The 19717-nt window shown below is 40.4% G+C and overlaps 2 protein-coding genes across 6 annotated transcripts in view; one reads left to right on the forward strand and one right to left on the reverse strand.

Annotated features, from left to right (window-relative positions):
- The window catches only part of KATNIP (katanin interacting protein), a 66296-nt gene extending 65939 nt beyond the window's left edge, over positions 1-357 (reverse strand). For all 3 annotated transcript variants that reach the window (XM_074840403.1, XM_074840404.1, XM_074840402.1), the window contains exon 1: positions 138-357. The gene's annotated coding sequence lies outside the window, so the exon portion shown is untranslated. The remainder of the gene's footprint in view (positions 1-137) is intronic.
- An 89-nt stretch (positions 358-446) lies between these two features.
- GTF3C1 (general transcription factor IIIC subunit 1) overlaps positions 447-19717 on the forward strand; it is a 44412-nt gene continuing 25141 nt past the window's right edge. For 2 of the 3 annotated variants that reach the window (XM_074840737.1, XM_074840739.1), the window contains exons 1-17: positions 447-689; positions 1393-1602; positions 1781-1957; positions 3064-3207; positions 3769-3865; positions 4357-4480; positions 8404-8562; positions 9221-9336; positions 10879-11197; positions 12986-13197; positions 13689-13828; positions 15544-15697; positions 16660-16763; positions 17002-17186; positions 17550-17825; positions 18812-18957; positions 19380-19477. In XM_074840737.1, the coding sequence (XP_074696838.1) occupies positions 469-689; positions 1393-1602; positions 1781-1957; positions 3064-3207; positions 3769-3865; positions 4357-4480; positions 8404-8562; positions 9221-9336; positions 10879-11197; positions 12986-13197; positions 13689-13828; positions 15544-15697; positions 16660-16763; positions 17002-17186; positions 17550-17825; positions 18812-18957; positions 19380-19477 (2882 nt within the window). In that variant the 5' untranslated portion in view covers positions 447-468. The remainder of the gene's footprint in view (positions 690-1392; positions 1603-1780; positions 1958-3063; positions 3208-3768; positions 3866-4356; positions 4481-8403; positions 8563-9220; positions 9337-10878; positions 11198-12985; positions 13198-13688; positions 13829-15543; positions 15698-16659; positions 16764-17001; positions 17187-17549; positions 17826-18811; positions 18958-19379; positions 19478-19717) is intronic. The other variant, XM_074840738.1, reaches the window with a different exon arrangement.

Raw genomic sequence — 19717 nt, forward strand, 5'->3', positions numbered from 1 at the left:
AATTCCCATCAAGTATCCCAAAGTTGCTGCAAGTTGTGATAGGGTGCCCTCTTATAAGCTCGGAAGCTTAAACTTACCACCAGAACGTTTAATTTAGTTCTGTACCACAAAAAGAAACCCCGTACTTTGTCTCTTACCGACTACAGAGTACCTCTGCCAAAACACCGCCCCTTCCCGCGCCCTCGCTGAGGCCCCGCAGCGTTGGGGCGGAACTGACAGCTCTCCCCAGCGGCAGAGCAGGGCCCCGGGCCCGACCCCCCACGCTCTGCCTCTGCGGCGCCGGGCTTGGGAGAAACCCGGGGACAGAGCTCCCGCCGGACGGAAGCCCTCCGAGGCCGGGCCGGGCCGGGCCGGGCCAGGCCGCGCCGCGCCGCGCCGCCGCTGCCCTGTTTGCGCGTTGCCGTGGTTACCGTCGCGGTGGTTACGTCACTTCCGGCGCGCGGGCCCACGGCCGGTAGCGGCAGCGGGATGGAGCCGCTGTGGGCGCTGCTGGACGAGGTGGCCCTGGAGGGGCTGGACGGCATCACGCCGGGCGCGCTGTGGCACCGCCTGGGCGCCCGCACGCCGCCCTTCCCGCTGCCGCTGGAGCCCGCCACGCAGCAGCTCCTCTGGGCCGCGCTCAGCGCCCAGCCCGACGTCCGCTTCTACCTGCTGCCGCGGGCGCGCCAGCCGCTCCGCCTGCACGACCGGTGAGGGCAGCTCCGGCGGGCCCCGCGCCTCCCGCTCCGCCGGGCCCAGCCGGCCCGGTCCGCCCCTCTCGCCGGCCGCCGCGCTCCCCCCTTCCCGCCGGGCGGAGTGCCCCGCAGGGCGCCCGCTGAGGGCTTGTCCCGCTGACGGGGCTCACTCGGGCCTGGTTCTCCGGCCGCCCCGGCGGCTCTGCTCGCTCTCTGGAGCCGCTCAGGTTTCGCTGGAAGGGCTCTTCAGTAGCTGGTTGAGGGCAGCACGGCGGCGGGCGGCTCTGAAGCCTGCTCTTTAGGAGGCCTGCATGGGAGTCCCGGCAAGGTTTCCATTACAGTGACTGTTTACCACTTGGGTACAAACCGGATTTATATGTCCCAGTTCATCAGGGTGGATGTACCTGTTGTTTTCCTTTTCTGTAAACTAGTATTTATGTATGTTTCTTTTATTCTCGCCACTTCAGTATCATTGAATTTTTGAAGGTCAGAGGTATTCCTCTCCTCCTGCCTCATACACTCTGCATGCTGATAAATGGTTGGTTGTACTCAAGGAACACAACTCTGCTCTTTGTGTTTTTCCAGTTTTGAATTTTCCAAAAAGCTTCACTTGTCCAAGATATTTCATAGAGGTATCAGCATGGTTTGTGACAATTTTATGTTTCAGTTCCAAATTCCCCTTGCTTGGTTAAGTGTTAGCTCTCTGCTTTTATTTCAGATACGAAGAAATAGACCTTGAGACAGGAATACTGGAAACCAAAAGAGATCCTGTTTCTTCAGATGATATTTATCCTGTCCACATGATTTTAGATAATAAAGATGGCATACAAGGTTCCTGCCAGTATTTTAAAGAGAGAGTAGATATCACTGATCAAATAAGGAGGAAGGATTTGCAGCCTTGCTATACTTATACAGAAGCTGTTGAAAAGTGAGTGAAATCCTTATATCTGGCCTTAATCTATTAAAAGATTTTTAACTTAAGATTTAGAATTTAGTCCTCACTCTTGCAGATTATATCAAGGATCATGTTTGTGGGGCAAAAGTGATTGATCTCTCTGGTTTTATGGAACTAAGAATAACTTGTTACTTTCCCTTCTGTTTCTTAGATGGGGAGAGAAACTAGTCATTGTTGCTTCCCAAGACCAGCGTTACAGAGCTCTGATAGGCTGGGAGGGGGACCCTGACTTAAAACTCCCCGACTTCTCCTACTGTATATTGGAGCGTTTAGGTCGTGCTAGGTGGCAAGGAGAACTTCAGAGGGACCTTCACAGCGGGGCTTTCAAGTAAGTGTACATCTTGCTGTATGAATTAAATCAAAGCTAGTAAGTTCCCACTGGTTATTTATAAAGATCTGTCTGCTTAAGAATTCCTGTGTATTGATTTAAACTCATATCTGTGTTGGTAGTGTCTCATCCTTACTACCAGGAGCACTTGGTTCTTGGGGCCTGTACTGCTAGAAGTATACTGGTCTCTTCCTTGAGTTCATTATACTTCCTGATATTTTCTCATGGAACCAGAGATTGTCTATTGGGTCAATACACAAGTTTTGATTTTGTGGAAGTTTTTGCTTTCTCCAAATAACTTTTTCTTCGAATTTGGGATGGAACGATGCTTTTCACTTCCTTTTCTAAACTGCTAAGTAAGCATCTTATCCTGCCTGAGTTCTGAAGAGATTCTCGGACGCCCACCTTTTGTCCCCAGCATTTGCCCAGTGTTACATCTTCCTCTGTATGACCTGAATGGGAGCCCAAGCTACCAGCTCCCAGATCAGACCATGTATTTCATTGACGGAGGAGCATTACACAGCCTCTTGGAGAGCTTCTGGTTTTGTATTGCAGTGCTGGAGAATATTAGCATTGCTGTTAAGGATTCACTGCTTCTAGGAGGTGAAGTGTATGTAGCTTGCAAACCACTCTGGCATTGTTTTTTGCCACTTAGGAAGCTCTTTTAGGTAACTAAAATGATAGGGGCAGAGGAGAAATCTTGTGTGGATACTTTTCTGTCAGCTCACCAAGGAATGAGATGAATACCAGGGGGGCAGTGATTGTGGTGTAGCCAGGAGTTAGAAAGAGAGGATGGAGAAGGAGGGCCTGAGGATGCGGTATTGGTTCAGCTGTCTGATCAAACCATGTCATGACACTGCGATTGTGCATAGAGACTGGAGGGTTAAAACTGGAGGTATTTTCTCTTGTTTACTTGGATTAACTATGAAAATCAATTTCACAGGTTATCTTGATTTTGGTGCTTCCTAATTTTGAGATTGTCACTTTATAAATTAACATATGTCACTAAGACCATAGATAACTTAGGTAAAGTGTTTTGGGATACTGGGTAGAGTTTATTTGCAGAAGTTCCTATGCCTATAGATACCTTGCCATCTTTTCTTTAGGGTGGATGCTGGAAAAATTCATTATCACCGAAGAGTACTGGACAGAAATGGCCTCATAACAATGCAGTCCCATGTCATAAGACTACCAAGTGGAGCACAGCAACACTCAATTCTTCTACTTCTGACTCGCTTTCATGTTGATAGGTATGTGACACTCAGACGTTTGAAAGATCTCCTGAGTAGACTGTGACATTTTACTATGATGGAAGTTTGCTCTATTGCCACAGAATCATCAAAGTTTCTTGGTATTAACTCTTCTCAATTTCTTTATTAACTCCTCTCCAGAATGCTAGACAGTTCTAAACTTGTCTTGGAGCTGTAAACAATAGGGTATTCTAGTGCCTGTCACCTGCCTACATAAGCCTAACTCTTCTTACTGTGGCACTAATCATTCTGTTAATTTTGAGTGTTCTCACTTAAAACACATTTCTCATTTTTTGTTTTCCTATTTTGTTTATGAGTAACCTGTGCTTCTGTGTATTGCCAATGAAATAACAGTCTGGGCTGAGTAACTGTTCCTTCAGGGTCTCTTCTTAGTGACAAATTCTCATGTGCTATTCGCAGAAGGAAAAGAAAACTATAATTCCTAAAACAATCTGAGAACACTTCGGCATACTTTAGCTAGTGACTGACATTCTGTAAAGATATAACTTCTGTTTATAAAGTTACATGCATGCTTACATGTAAAATAATTTTCTTGGTTAGGAGGAGCAAATATGATATTCTGATGGAGAAGCTCTCAAGTATGCTAAGTGCTCGTTCAAACCAGATGGAAACATTAGGAAACTTGAGGGACGAATTGGTGAGATTCATTACTCTCTTAAATTCTCACTCGTACAGAATCTAGGTGATTAGTATCAAAGACAGTCATTCATACTGCCTGTGTTTTTAAAGTTGCACAAAATTTCGGAGTAGGATATCAAAAGAAAGATCTTCAAAACCTACTAGATCAAGTTACTGATGCTGTTTGTCATAAGGAAGGAGTTCTTTCTGAAACTGTGGATCGAATAGGTTTTTTGTCAATGGATGTCATCATGCAATTCTTACTTGCACAGTGCTGCTGCAGGTTGCTGCTGCTTGTTTGGAAGGTAGAGTTGGAGGGACAGAACACGTTCCAGAAGCATCTCACGCTGCGCCTGGTGTCAGCACTAGCAGACTTTTAAGATCCTTCTTCGATATCCTACCCCAAATCAGTGTGTTTTAAGAACAGGCAGTATGAATGTCTTTGATACCAGTCACCTACAGGTGAGGCTTTTGGACTACACTGACTTTTGCCATTTCTCTTTGCATTAGGGTCTTTGTGAGAGAACTTTCAAACGTCTGTATCAGTATATGATGAATGCTGGCCTAGCCAAGGTAATATCCATCCCATTACAAGATATACACCCCAATGGAGGACCCTACAAGACTAAGAAAGGTAGCTAGAACCTTATTTTTGCTTTATTTTTGTGTAGTTATATTTATGCCATTCTCTCTATAAGCTTCAAATCTTAAAAGGCGCGTAAGTGAAAATCTGTCTATGCAGTTACATGGAAAAAGGTGTTAATTAAGGTAGAACACTGCAGCCCACTCAAATTAAGCATTTGTTCCAGATTTTTAAGAAATGGCTGCAGGCAAGTTTGTTGTTTATCAGTGCAAGCTGTTTCAGTGGATTGTGATTCTTAATAAGACTGCTCAAGCCAAAACAGAGACTAGGGACAAAGAGCAGTCTGCTGACATTTCAGGTTGAAGTTGAATGACAAGTCAATAAACTTGACAAAAATATATAAAAAGTTATATGAAACAAAAAAGACCATTAGAAATAAGCTAAAGAAACAAACCATCATAGTTATGGCTTTTGCTGAAAGTCATGAGAATACAAAGTTTCTCTGGAAAGTTTCATATCAAATTAGGAAAGTCAGCTTCCACAGCACTGCCTTGGAATTCTTGAAGTAAGCAAGATAGCCAACAACTGCTATTCAAAAAAATCATAGGGATAGTTTAATGCATAACCAGCTTTGAATTCAAATTTAATGGGTTTGCAAGAACTGCTGATGACTTCCAAACATGTAGTGGAAAGACAGAGAAGAACAAAACTGCATGAAGAAAGGGAACAAAAAGCAACTGCTCTCAGAAAGAGATGCAGATAAAACTTGCATGGGGAAAAACTACAAGAAGTAATAATAGAAAGTATGAGGAAGGATAGTGTCACCAATGGAATTAATGCAGTTGCTTAAAGAAATCTGAACCAAATCTTTAATCACAGGAAAATCCGAAGATGCAGATTTGCAAGGGTTAAAAAGAAAATAGTTCTAAAAGATGAACAGTGTGTTTTTCGGAGATGTAGTGAACTGTTTGTGAAAAAATTAAAAAAAAAACCTGATACGAACTAAACATTGCAAATTACATAGTCTTTGTGAATAGGAGTGATCATAAAGGAAGAAGTGAAAGAGCTAATAAAAACGTGAGAACTTCAAGAAGACAAAAGCAAATGCCAGTTACATGGAGTTGGATTAAGGCTCTTGATAAGACAACAAATTTCTTTATATCTTTTAAGTCTGGGGGACGGAAATCCCTCTGTAGGAAAACTGTATTATGAACAAAGAGAAGCAACAGCCGAAAGTAGGTACAGCATCTAGCATGGTTCAGAGAGAAATCTCCCACATTGTACCCAATAAATAAGGGAGTGATTGAACGAGTTCATTTGTCATGAAATACACAGGTCTGCCTCCTTCACATAATAATATCAGAGGGAGTTTTACACAGGAAAATTCATTTTAAGTTTACAGTTTCAAAAAGGCAGTGGAGATCCTCAAAAAAATATTCTAGAATAGATCAGTATACAATAAAATATATGGGGAAAACTATCACATTTTTACAAAATAAGTATTGTACATAGCATATTTCTGGTTTGAAATTCTGGTGTCTCAACGTACAGGGGCTTGTATGATAAGGATTCCTTTAGTCAGGCCGTTTAGTATTGCCATGGACAAAAACCTAGAATCCCTCTTACACTATGTTTGAGTAGTATTGCACCAGGTTATATTTGGTTATACCTCCTCATACTCACTTAAGTTTCACAGATGTTCTAATGAGCTGAAGACACTTGCAAATAAAACCCAAAAGACCAGATAGTATTGCTGAAAGAGTTTGTAGCAAAAATATCTGATTTCCAATTAAAGTATTTACTTGAAGACAAGAGAATACAAGTCCATTTATAAATTTGGTGGCAATCCACAAGGCGGTAGATGTTTCATGTTTTGTCGCGGTGGCAATCTTACTGCTTAAGTTTGTCATGAGAAATGCCACCTGATGTATCTTTCATGTGAATGATCATTCCATCTTACAGATAAAAAAGCTGAAAATCCACAAAAACACCTTAAAAAACACTAGGTATTAAACTTGATGAATTAATAATAGCTGATTTTAATCAGAGATCAAGATAGTGTAATCTCTGGATTTACATGAAAAAGCAGATAGAAATATGTGGGACACGCTGAGGATGAAGCCAGAGCATCTGCTATGGGAAGCACATTATTGGGTGGCAGGAGCTAAAGTAAAAGAAACTGGTTGGGTTTTGTTTGGTTGGTTTTTGTTGTGTGGTGGTGGTTTGTTTTTTTTAAATACTGCTTCAAGTGAAAATTAATGGGCTGTAGAAATACAAAGAATGTGATAACAGTGCCTGTAGCCTTACCAAAATGTCAGCACTTAATTACTATCCTAAGCAGTATCTTAGGATGCTGGCAGAGAAGGGATTCAGACTGAGGAGAAATAATGGAATTGTCTGGCCTGGAGCTCAGTCACATGATAAAGTTACTGTGAATTAACTTCATGTCAGCTAGGCTTCAGTAACTGATCATATATATACATAAGATAAAATTCACCAGCTTAATGATTTCAACTACAGCTTTCACCTGGCATTTTTCACAGCAGGGCTGTGCCAGAGGAATAGGGATGGCTGTAGGTGTTCCCACCCACTGCTGCAGGATGAATTGGCTACTTCTGCAGGAGCTGCTGAATCACTGCAACTTGATAAGCTGGCAGTGTGCAGTAACCTAGTTCTCACTTACCACTGGTCTCTTAAATTGTTCAGCAGGAGCTAGATGACACTGATGATAGGAGGTCATCCTTATATCGGGGAGCAGCATCGCTACAGCTCTCCTGAAGCCATCTGTCCCCACTCTCCTATGAGATCCCAGACGGGTAAAGTAGGCAGAGAGTTACTTCAGCCCAGCCAGTGCACAGTAACGTGTTAAGATGTGGGATTCAGTCATGTATGATGTTCTTGTGGCTGGCTGGCATCAGTGTGTTCTGTCCTTGTATACAACAACCTTAGATTTTGTGTCTCCATTTTCATTGCATATACTTATAGTACACTATACATGTTGACAAACCTAGCCATTTCCTAGGTGGAGAGAGTAGGTGAGGACTTTGCACAAGAAATGTAGAAGCTCAGCTGCTCATACATGGTTGCACATAAAGCTTCCATAATATAACTGATACCATGTGTTGTGGAATCAGCAGACAAAGGCTGAGAAGAAGCTCTTCTCAAAGTGATGTTGGACCTGGGCAACATAACTGTACATTTTAGTTATGCTGTAAGAGCTTACTGGATGGGGTAGGACTCTTCTGTTTGAGCCTTTTCTTCAGAATGCTAGTTGCTTTGTGTATGCTTCCTCCAACATGCATGCATACAGATACAGAAGGTGCTAGGGCATACAGTAAGCTGATAGTTCTTCTAGGTCCTGGGATTTTTAATGATTTGGAACTCGTGGTAGCATTTGATAGGGCCCACCAACTGATACCCGCTTTGATCAGTGCCAAGGAAGGGCAATCCTGTGTTAAGGAACAGTTTTACAACCAGGTAGCTTATTGTACAAGTTCTGATTCTTCAAATGTAGTTTTCTTTCATTATGTGACTTGCATTTAAGTCACATAAGTGAAAATGCTTTGAGTCTGTGGAAGAAAAGGAGTGTTTTTATACCCAGTGAGTGATCTCACAGTCAGATATGCGTTCTGGAGATGTAATACTGTGGATCAGCACTTAATCCTTTCATTGATTTATTTGTGCTGTTGAAATTTCTCCTGTTATTGCAGTGTTTTCTGTTCTGCTCGTAAATCACTGTATCGGGCAGTCCTAATGTTGACACAGATGTACCTCAAAAATTCAGCTAGTCAGTATTTGACAGGTTCATATATAGGGAAAAGCTGTTGCAAACACTTCCTAGAAATAAACAGTTGTCTTTAGTCATTTGTTCCCCGTTGCACTGCTGCTTCATGCTGCTGAAAGAAATAAAGTGGTTTAAACAAGCGCACACACCTTGCATTTTGTTGAGTTGTTACTAACATCCATGTTCACAGGGACTGATGTCATGGTCCGCTGCCTTAAATTAGTAAAGGAATTTCGGAAGAAAATGGAAGATTATCATGATGATGATGAAGAGGAGATCATCACAAAAGCAGTTCAGCCTGTGGATATTGTTTGTGAAAGGGATATGCTCACCCAGGCTTATGAGCTAAGTAGGTGATATAGTAAGACATGCTAAAGATTTTTACCATTGCCTTACTCCTTGTATGTATAAAAGAAAGGTATATATTGTGGGGTTTTTTAAAATTCTTATTGCTTTTTATGTATCAAAGTGTCAATTTTTCCTGGAAAAGATGAGCTTGATGTTCAGTTTAGACTGGAGCTATAGGTGCTGCCACCTGTTAGCCCTCCCTGGAAGCTTATCAACTCCTCAGTACCACCCAAATAAAACAGCATGGTAGAAACAGGATGTTGTGGTGGGATGAGAAAAGGTGATGAAGAAAACAGTGTTCCTTCTTCTATCTCTTTTCCGTTCATAATGGAGAAATTAATATCTAACTGTGGAAAGTTCTCAGGGGAAAAATCCACCCCTGCTTTTCATGTGAAGCTATCACCTTCAAACCTCATTCTGCTGGGGCACTGCTTTGCATAAAATTGTGGTTTATGACAGTATTTGACTGTATATCCTATATGTCTGTGAAAATGTCTTTAGTTGTTAGTGGGAAATGTTAAATTTTATATTTTGATATATACAGTTATTCAGAGCAAATATGAATGTATATACAAATATATATATATATATATATATATATATAAAATTTGGTCAGGTTATTTCCCTGAGTTATTTTTTGGTTTTCCTTTCTGAAACAGTTGAAAGTAGGGGAACCAAAGGTATTTCTCAGGCAGAAATTCGCTTGGCTATGAATGTGGGGAAGCTAGAAGCAAGGATGCTCTGTCGTCTTCTGGAGAGATACAAAGTTGTCAAGGTAAGGTTAAAATAAAATCATTTAGATAGTTACTGAAGCTGGAAATAGAATCGTGATTACTGTGGTACTATGCTATAACGTTGTTAACCTCAAACAATCGAAAGAGCAGTGATTTGAGAATTGACTGTGAAAGAGTCCTGGTAAGACTGATAAGAGTATGACTTCAACTGAAGAAAATGTATATAAGACAAGTGTTCAAAAAGTATTAAGTTTTTAACTTACTGTAATCTGAGGACTAGGCCTAGTTGTTAGAATGTACTGTATCTCCTGTTCTAGCACACCTTTTCTGTATTCTTTCCTGGTTAGCTGCCTTGACATTTGATAGTTTGGTGACCCAGATGTATTTTACATTGGTTTGTGACTGGGTGCTTAAGTAATAAAGATTGTGGAGAAAAATGCACATAGCCCTAGATTTTCTATCAGTATGGAGCATGCATTCTGGTGATCCACACTAGCTGGTGGGATTCTGCTGGATGCTGCTTCACAGCATTCCAGAGAACACTGTTCCTAGCACTGTGATGCAGGTCTGCCCTCCAAAAAGAGATGGGGCAGAGGAACTGGCCTCAACCCTGGTTCACCTGGCCTCAAAGACTTACTGAAGTCGTTCACTGTAAGCTGTGGCAACCCAAGTGACCTGGGGGCTGGTACTTTATAGAGATGAACATAAATGTCTCTCAACTCAAAATGCCACTTGCTTAATTTTTGATTATAAGGCAACTTCTGTTTTGTAAGATCCTCTACTGAAGGATCTTGTTGGTGACCTTCTGTACATGTAAAATGATTAATCTACTTGCCTTTTGAAAATACCTGTAAATTCTGGGAAAAAAACCAGTTACTTTTGTAGAGGCTTTGGTGATTAACCTCGTTATTTCCAGATATTTCAATATTTTTTTCATTTCAACAAGATGAACAAATTCAGCTGTCATTTCTCACATGCACCCCCCTGCCCCTTTTCACAAAGGCAGGATAATTGCCATCTTACCTCAATAGAGAAATTTTTACTAAAATCTTGTCATTTGGTAAAACAGTCTGAAGAATTAAAAACAAACCATATAAACCATTGGAATATCTAAACATACTTTTTCCTAAGTCAACTGTGAAGATGAAATCTTCCCTTATTGATAGGCTAAGTGTTTGAGTTTCTAGATACTTGAAAGCACCTGATGTAGTAGACAGGGTAACAGCAGTTCCACTTATGTCTGATTCACTTCTGCATTGCAGTTATTTCACAGAAATTTTTTTCTGAAAAAAAAGTGATTTCCAGTCTGATTACATACAGTTTGTTCTTCCTTAGACTTTTCTACATCCCACATACTGTAGGCATTTCATTCTAGTATGCAGGTAATGCAGATTTATTTGTTTTTTCAAGCATAATACTTCTTTTGATTTCTATATGTTAAGGTTAGTCAACATTTTTGTTTAGAAAAAAAGGAGAATATGTGAGGGGAAAACAGTTAGAAAATTTTCCCACTGTTGATGCTGGAGAACACTGCAAGAATGGAGAAATAAGGTGGTAAAATAACATTCCAACTATTTCCTTAGGGTTTTATGGAGGATGAAGGTCGGCAAAGGACAACAAAGTATATTTCATACATTTTTGCAGAGGAGAGTGATTTAAACCGTCAGTTTGAGAGAGAGAAGGCTAGAAGTGAGCAGTTAGCTACGGTTACTTTGGCTTTAGTGCCAGAAGATTCCCCACCTGTGGAAGATGTGTCTCCTGGAGAAGATGATACTTTGGTCTCAGAGTCTGACAATGAAGAAGAAGGGAAAGATGGCAAGAAGAGAGGAAAAGGTCAGAAGGCCAATTCTGGTTCTCCGTTGAAATTAAGTTTGCAAGATGATCAGTCAACACCAGCTAAAGGTAGATTATTATTTTGAAATTTAGAGAGAATCCTTCCTTTTTCTTACAGATCCTTTTATTAAAGAAAAAGAAAGCTATTAGCTTCCATTAAAGTTTTTTGTCATATATTGATTTTTACACTTATTTGATTATTGCAATGATTTTTTGCTGTTGTCTTTCCTCCCAGAATCATTAATGTTTTGGAATACTCTAAGTGTGGTAATCTCTGGAGATTCTCAGGGCTGATGTGTGCTTTGGTGTCTGTGTGCCAAATAGTGTTTCTGATTATCACTAATCACTGAGACGATAATCTGCTTCTCCTTACCCCTATGTCATTTCTCCTTTTTTCCCCATGCAAATGAAATGGGCTCACGCACTGTGCTCCTTGGATATTCAGTTGTTTTTTCTGGTGGCTTGAAGGACTGAAATGATTCTGCAAGAGGTTCAGACAACTTCCAAAACTGTTGGAAGGAAGGAGGCGGGTCCATGTGGCTAAAAATGAGCATAGTGGGGAGACAGTGGGTAGCTAGCAGTCAGGTTGGCTTTAAGCTGCTGAGAGGATCAGCATCCTTGGGTAAATTTTATATCTTCCAAGGAAGTTCTGTGCTGAACTGACAAGGTATTTGGCATGGGCACTGTTTTTCAAAATATCTTACAGCTCAGGCTGTGCCCATCAGAGAGCACCATCTTGGTAGAGCTTTAGTTTTTAACGTCCTTGAAGACTTCAGAAAGGATTTGCACACACTTTGTCTTTCTTGGAATACTCTATTTCTTCCTCGCTAAGGAAAAAGGTGGGATGTGCCTCTCATTAAAACGCATCATTTCATTCCATCAGATATGTAAATGTCATCTTAGGTGTGGGAAATGGCACAGGAGCTGACACACCAGCCAGTTAACATTTTTTTTAAATTGTATCATATAAAAATTCTTCCCCTCTTAGCAGTGGGTTCTTTTTCAGTTGGAAATGTCTGGTATTGAGCCTTAGAGTCTGTGCAAAATGTATTTTTTTCATGTACTGATGCGAACTTTCAAGTGGGATGAGTGTGTGTAGAGTAATACTGACTTCTTGTCTAAGACCAGGTAAGATGGTAACTAACTACCTTCAAGCAGCAGTAGGCTTAGAATGACTTGACCCACAGCCTTACTCACCTGAGCATATTGTAACAAAAATGCCTTGTCCCCTGAAGCTAACTGCTTCATTTTTTTCTTTACTAATTTGGAACATCTTAATGTGAAAGGTACCAGCCTTTTGGGGATTTTAAAGAGGATATGGTGGTTTATTTTTTTAATTTTATTTATTTTAACTATTTGAATGTTCCTACAACTTCTCTGATAAACTCCAAGGGGGAAGAGGAGAACAGATCTCCATTTCTTATGTATATTATCTTTGGAGCAATACTAAATTCTTGTTCTCGTTCTGCTTTGAGTCAGAAAAGTCAGGTTTCTCACAGAACTTGAGAATCTCTGTGACAGAAACTCTTCTTTCCTCAGACAGCAGTTTCTGTATAAGCTAATCTGGGCCTTCATTGTCTTCTAAGTCTGCCTGCAAAGAGGCTTCTGCATGGAGAAAATTATTTGATGACAGGGAGTTCCCTTTTTTTTAAACATTACTTTTGGAGGCTGAATGCAGTCATTCATGGTCAAACCACTGCTTCTAGCAGGGTAGAAGAACATGTGAAAAATAAAGCAGAATGCCTTTAAGTACAGTTACCTGGGTGGATGGGGGAATGCCTTTTATAGAGAGAGAAGCTGAACATTTACAAGAAGCTGAGAGCAGAATAATCACAAGGCTGTTTGCCCTTAAACCAGGCTCAAAGCCAACAGCTGTGAAGTCTCAGAGGAAGAAGCTGCCTTCCCCTCAAATTCTTGAAGAACCCGATGAGCTCCCAGACAAGGTTTCAGGGGAGAGTTCTACTACGGAAACTCTAAAGCAGGAGTCCAATCTTTCCACCTGTGCTCATTCCACTGATGAAGATGGGGATGTGGCTGTGGTGGAGGAGGTCAGACTCGAAGACCCTAAGGTGAGATCACATGTCTTACTATTTTCTTGTTGGTACAGCTGTCTGAGCTAAGTTACGTACTTTTACAGCAAGACTTCAAGCTATAGTTTTTGTAGTCATTTATGGGATTGGTTTGGGTTTTTAAATTTATTTTCAAAGTACATTCATATTTTGGCTGCACTGTAGTTCTAAGTGAAAATTATTCCAGGAGATAAGGAGGTAGAGGTCCAAAATACAGTTCTGGGTTAGTTCCGTGGTGCTCTCCCAATCCCCTGTGTTGGTTTAATGTATGTCATCACTTAATGTCTGTCTGTACACACAAGTGGTACATACCATCTGGTCTGTCTCCCTGCCTGTGAAGGGGAAATATAATCCTCATCTGACTAGCTCATTACAAATAAATACATCAAAACTCTGAATTCCTCGGATGCTACTGTGTGAGGAACCAATGTTTGGCTGAAGACATTGACTAGCTCATGTAAAATTTTTGTTTTGTCCATACTGTGCACTAGAAGATGTGTGGCCAAAAGAAGGAAAAGCGTTCCAAAGCTACAGCAGTGGAGAGATCTCATGAAACGTACAGGCTGCTGAAGCGCCGGAATCTCATTGTGGAAGCTGTCCGAAACCTCCGGCTAATTGAAAGCTTGTTCACGTGAGTCCATCTGAAAACAGTGTACTGGGGGCCTGATGCATTCTGGTAGTAGGAGCACTACTTTAGCAAGCAATCTGTGTGCTGGTTCCATTGTTGGCTTTTCTTGTCCCTGATGGCTCTATATGCTGTAATGCTGCAGAGGATGGAACACAGAAGGTGTGGGAGGTTGCAGTTATACTGCATCTTAAAAATTAATCAGCTGTTTGGAAGCAGTAATAGTTCTCTGCAGATAATTACACAAGTGAATTTTTATATGGTATATGTCCCATAAATAGGGATTAGAGAACTTTTTTTTTTTCTGTTCACAGTATGCCAGTGCTTGGGGTCACATAGTAAGATATAGCACTTCCCTGCTTGAGGATTTTTTCATCTGCATAAGTTGGTTTTTTATTTCTGCATGGTTTCAACAATTATTCACGTGTTATTCTGTCATGGATTATAGAGACTCATATCTTCATGTCAGTCATCATTGGTTTGCTTTTCTTTGCATGGTTGTATGGTTATAGGTCTTCTGACTTGCCTTGTCTGGACTAAAGATACTTCCCTGAATGTTATAATGTCTTTCAGCCTTTTAAGATTCACCTCCAAAGAGAAATGGAAATTCTGGTGCTCTCCTGGAGTCCCAGCTCCCAAATTGGCAGGACTCTTGCCACAAATAGGATTGCACCATCCATCTTTTGTGTCAGCACATGAGATCCTGGCATGTCAATACACACAGGGCTGCTTGCTTAGGAATTTAGTAAGAAATCATGGCCTTGTTCTCTTCTGGTTTGAGAATTTTGAAACCTTCTGTCATCTAGTTCAGTTGCAGTGTTGTAAAATTAGAGCCTTGTCTTCTGGCAACTCATCACCGATTGATCTAGTCACATACAAGTGCAGGCTCAGAAGATATTTTGGGTCTCTGCTATCCCCTTCAGTGCTGCCAACAGGTAGCTCACAGGTTCCCTCAGCACCAGTGAAAGTTCTGCCCCTCCGCAGTCTCTGCCAAGGAAATTTGCTGGTGTTCTTACTCCAGTTACATTAGTTACCAGGATATGGTCGTCTTTTGGTAAAGTTGAAGTCCATGTATATGTTCACTTACTGCCTTATTCCTTTAATACCCTTCTATATCTTTCTCAGAATTGACTCTTCAGGATTGAAAGAGTCAGAAGTAGGGCCTGGGGCATTTGTGAAAAAGTGCATGAAAACCAGCATTAGGAGACTAGGGTGAGAGCATGCCCCTGCAGACTGCTACAAGGCAAGAAGTGAGCTGGCTTCAGGTGATGGGATATGAGTATCTATATTGTGAATGCATGTGTAGTTTCTGAGCTCTGAACGCCACTATGTATAAACTCTTTCTGCCCCAAGCTGAACTGAGCTCACAAGTGGAAATATAAACTGTGTATGTTTAATCACCACTTAAAAAAGCTGTAGGTTCTCCTGACCTTAGGGAGGCTGGATTCATAACTGCAGTATAGCCATACCCAGAAATCAGGCATTGAGAATTTGCTGTCAGCAGAACAGCAGTCTTCACTTGAAAAGGAACAGCTTGGTTACAAAGAAAATACAGCTGAAATTCAAAGCTTAGTTACCAGTTATCTACAGCAAAAGGACAAGTGAGCAGTAATTGCTAGAAGTAAGGAAGTATCCTTTCACCTCATATCCTCTAACAAACCTCTTAGGCAGTTTGGAGCATTGCTGGGCTTAAAATGCATGGTATTTTTTGTGTCTTTTAGGCTTCAGAAAATGGTCATGGATCAAGAGAAGCAAGAAGGTGTCTCCACTAAATGCTGCAAGAAGTCTATCATACGACTGGTACAGAAACTTGCACGAGAAGGACTCCTCAGACTCTATCGTACTACAGTTATTCAAGATGGCATTAGTAAAAAGGTGACTGCACAAATCCTGGCAGCAGAAGCAGCTTTTCTCACAACCTTCTGGTTTATCAAAATGTTTTGGTCCTTTTTACTGATATACAGGGATGACTTCACTTTTTGTAGCAGAACCCACAGTCAAGCTGCCCAGAAGCTACATGTCCCAAACTAAGCTACTGTGAAAAACAGATTAATGCTTTCAGTTACTGTGCTGCAGATAATTGTGAGACCAAGGAATAGTCCAGAGATCAAGTCTCTGAATCTCCCTTCTAAGAGGTTCAGCTGCTTACCAGTTATGCAATTCGTGGTTCTCTCCCTGCACTGTCAGGCTGCAACACAATTCTGTTTAGTCCCCTTTTGAAAACTGAGAGTATATGAGAAATCCTAAGTTAGCTTCTGAGTTGAAATTTATAGAATGTGATCTATTTTTTTTTAAATCAAAAATCTGTTGTTACTGAGGCTTATGGATCTAAAATGTCTGTAGTTGTAAAGCTGAGACTTGTCATTGTAGCTCTAGTGTGAAATGTGAGAATCTATAGAAAATTACTTGCTGCACAATTACTGTAGAGCACAGGAAATCTTATTAACCTGAATTGTGTGTGGACTTTCAGCAACAATATGTATTAGTTTGGCCTTATGGGGTATGACTTTTCATTTATCCCTTTCAGCCTAATATTTGCAAGTTGAAGTGTTTGTTCCCCAAATATTTCAGATTTTAAAAACCCAAAAACCTGAGGTTTGTAGAAAGGACACTAACTGTTTATTGGTACAGAGACCGTACAGTCTGGCCTCTTGCTTAATACAAACTAGCAATGGGAGTTTTGATCCAAAAGTGTTAATACCCTGTGGATTATTAAACCTTCATAGGATTCATCCATTGTGGCTACTGTTAATTAACTGTCTGTTCATCTCTGATGCAGCTGATTAAGAGCCAATATCTCCATAAATACGTTTTGTTTGTCTTCTACCTCTGAACAGGTAGAGTTTGTTGTGCATCCTTCAGTGAGTCCTAATGACCCCCTTGTAAAAAGTGCCATTGAGCAGGTGCGTTTCCGAATCTCCAATTCAAGCACCGCAAACAGGCAAGTTACAATGATGGTTTGGGTGGCTTGTGGGGAACTTGGCTTACCTAGTACATGCAGAACTATGCAGAGGAAATAAACACAAAGCAAGCAAAAGAAAATAAAAGTATCTTCTTTAGCAACAGAGAAATGGAAGCACAAAGATGAAGCAAGATGCTGAATATCTCCTGAAGTCAGGAAAGAAGAGGAATTGAACTCTGCTAAATTTTTACCAAAGTGCTGTGTGGTTTTAATACAGGATTAAAGTTCCCCAGACACCAACATCCCAGGACCATGCTGAGGAAGAAAACCTGGGGCAAGAGGCAGTTCCTGATTCGGGAGAAACACCAGAAAGGTCATGTAAAGCTGATAATAATAGTCGGGCAAGAAAAACTGATGAAAAAATGGGTATAACACAGCTGAAAAACTATCACCCTGTTACAGGTACAGCTACCTTTGTTTTTTCTGTCATCTTTCACTTTCCCATCTACTATTAATAATCACTTTCAGATGTTGGGCTTTCCTAAGGTACAATTGGGTTTTTTTCTTCTTTTATAGAAGATAAATTGGGTTTACATTAAAGCAATCTCACTATCCAATGTTTTCCTAGCTGCTTATTTTTTTTACAATTGCAAACTGCAGTATTTACATTCACTACTCCTTGTGACTTAATATTTGTAACTTATGTTTACTTTCAGCTGCACGTCTTTCCTTACAGTTTTCTTCACACCAGTTTTGCAGAGGTATCTATTTCTCCTGTTCTAATCCTCTTTTTATTTCTGTTTGGTACTTAATCTTTCCTCCCAGTTCCAGGACTTGGGCGTTCTCTTGGCTTTCTTCCCAAAATGCCCCGTTTAAGAATGGTGCACATGTTCCTCTGGTACTTAGTTTATGGGCACCCTTTAAATGGAACACAGCAAAAAGGAGGTAGTGATGGTGAGAAAAAAGGCAGCAAACAAGGGCTGGATGTGAATGCAGCTGTACTTGAAGCTCAACCAGATGGGACCTTAGAAATTATGACAACTGTGGTGAATCCTGAAATCTCTGTGCAGGAGACTGAAGTAGAGTTGCCTAATCAAACAGGTAAGAAATGGCACATCCTGAGTTTCTTACAGACTTTGCCATGGTTCAGTGTAGTATTTCCATAACTGTTTGACAATATGACTTCAGTGAAAACACTTTAAGGCAGGAACACAAATGCTTGAAAAAAATACTCAGACATTATTAATGGTTTGTTCTTAAATTGAAGGGGTTGTCATACAGGGGCCTAGTTCTGGATAGTGAAATACAGTAGACTCAAATTGTGGATGATAAAAAGCTGGAAAGTTTACTAGTAATTCGGAGAGCAGGATTTGAATTCAGAATAATCTTGGAGATTTGGAATAATTTGGAGAAATGGCTTAGATTTAATTTTAGTAGGGATGGGTCTACACTGAAGCCATAGTTATATAATTACTGCTTAAACTAACTTAGAAAATGTTGCCACCTTCTGTTTCTTTTACAAAAAAGAAGTTATAGTAAAGGGAACAGGATACAAGTCTTCCAAAGTGAAAAAGGATGTTAGAGGTAGTTGATAAACTGTTCTCCATGCTACTGAGTATAGAAAAAGAAATAAGAGGATTGGGGTATTCAGAAGATTTATTTTTTTTTTTTAATATGCTGTAAGGATAGTTAAGTCTTGGAACAGATTATCTTAGTGAAAGACAGAATCTTCTGAGGGTAGTCTAAGTGCCATCTTCATACTTCAGAACACGGGAATTCATTATGTTGGTTGCTTTCAGGCATCCTCTGAAATGTCTGTGTAAGCTAAGAAAGAAGGGCAGACTTACTGTTAGTAGGCTTAAATGTGCTTTTCAAGAGTCCTCACCAGCCCTGAAAAAGACCTGTAAAAGTCCACTTCAAAAAAGGTTGAAAATCAATGGCCTAGATAATTTTCAGGTCATTTTAGATTTTCAGATTTCCAGACTATGAACTGCCAAATGTTTTACTGTGAGCGTTCAAGCAGAACACTATTAGTGTAAGTATTAGGTTTGTCCTGTCTGAATCTAAGCCAGCCTTCTTGTTCCTAGTGTATGTGGATGATATGTCATGGATGCGCTATGTCCCTCCTCTGCCAGTTCACAGGGAGTTTGGATTTGGATGGGCTCTTGTTAGTGACATTCTTCTCTGCTTGCCCCTCTCACTCTTTGTTCAGATAGTACAAGTCAGCTACAAGGTATAGTGCTTTTTTTGTTTTGCATTTGCTGTACTTTAAAGTCTGATAACACAAACTGTGCCTACACAAGCAGTAACAAATATCGGTTTAGTCTATTTTAGCAAAACTAGCTATTGAAGAGTAGACACTTTAATTCTTGGTAGTTTCTTTTACAGAAAAGCTAGTTGCTTTTATAGCCATGCTGAAAAAAATGTATAGCCCTGTAACACTGCAAATTCTTAAGATAATAGTTTGCAAAGAGCTTTTTATAATCTCCCTGATTATTCTGCCTCGTTGATTAACAAGAATAATGTTTAAGCATTTTACAAAAGCAGTAATGTTTGCTTAGAAAATATTTCAGTGGGCAGTTCTGGTTGCAAAGCTTAATACTTTTAAAGGATAGTTATATTTCACATTTTGATTAACTTCTAAAATAATTCTAGGTGGATGGTCTGGAAGATTTTTTAAATGATCCACTAAAAAAGCACACTCTGATAAGATTTCTTCCAAGGTCAGTCCGACAGCAGCTTCTCTACAAAAGGTAAGCAGATGAGTCAAAGTAAATGGCTCTAGGGAGGAAACAACAGTGGTTGACTGTTTTCTCAGTTATTTCCTGTTTGTGTCAAAGCGAACTTTGTTACTTAAGACAAGGATCATCAATCTTCTAAGGATAGTGTGCCAAATTGTATTTTTCTCTCACAAATAGAAGGTAGTAAGAAACTAATAAACAATATTCATGCATGCTGTCAGGCAGTGTTTGAGTGCTGGGAGGTTCTGTCCT

This window comes from Strix aluco, chromosome 15, assembly GCF_031877795.1.
Source record: "Strix aluco isolate bStrAlu1 chromosome 15, bStrAlu1.hap1, whole genome shotgun sequence".
Classification (NCBI taxonomy): domain Eukaryota; kingdom Metazoa; phylum Chordata; class Aves; order Strigiformes; family Strigidae; genus Strix; species Strix aluco.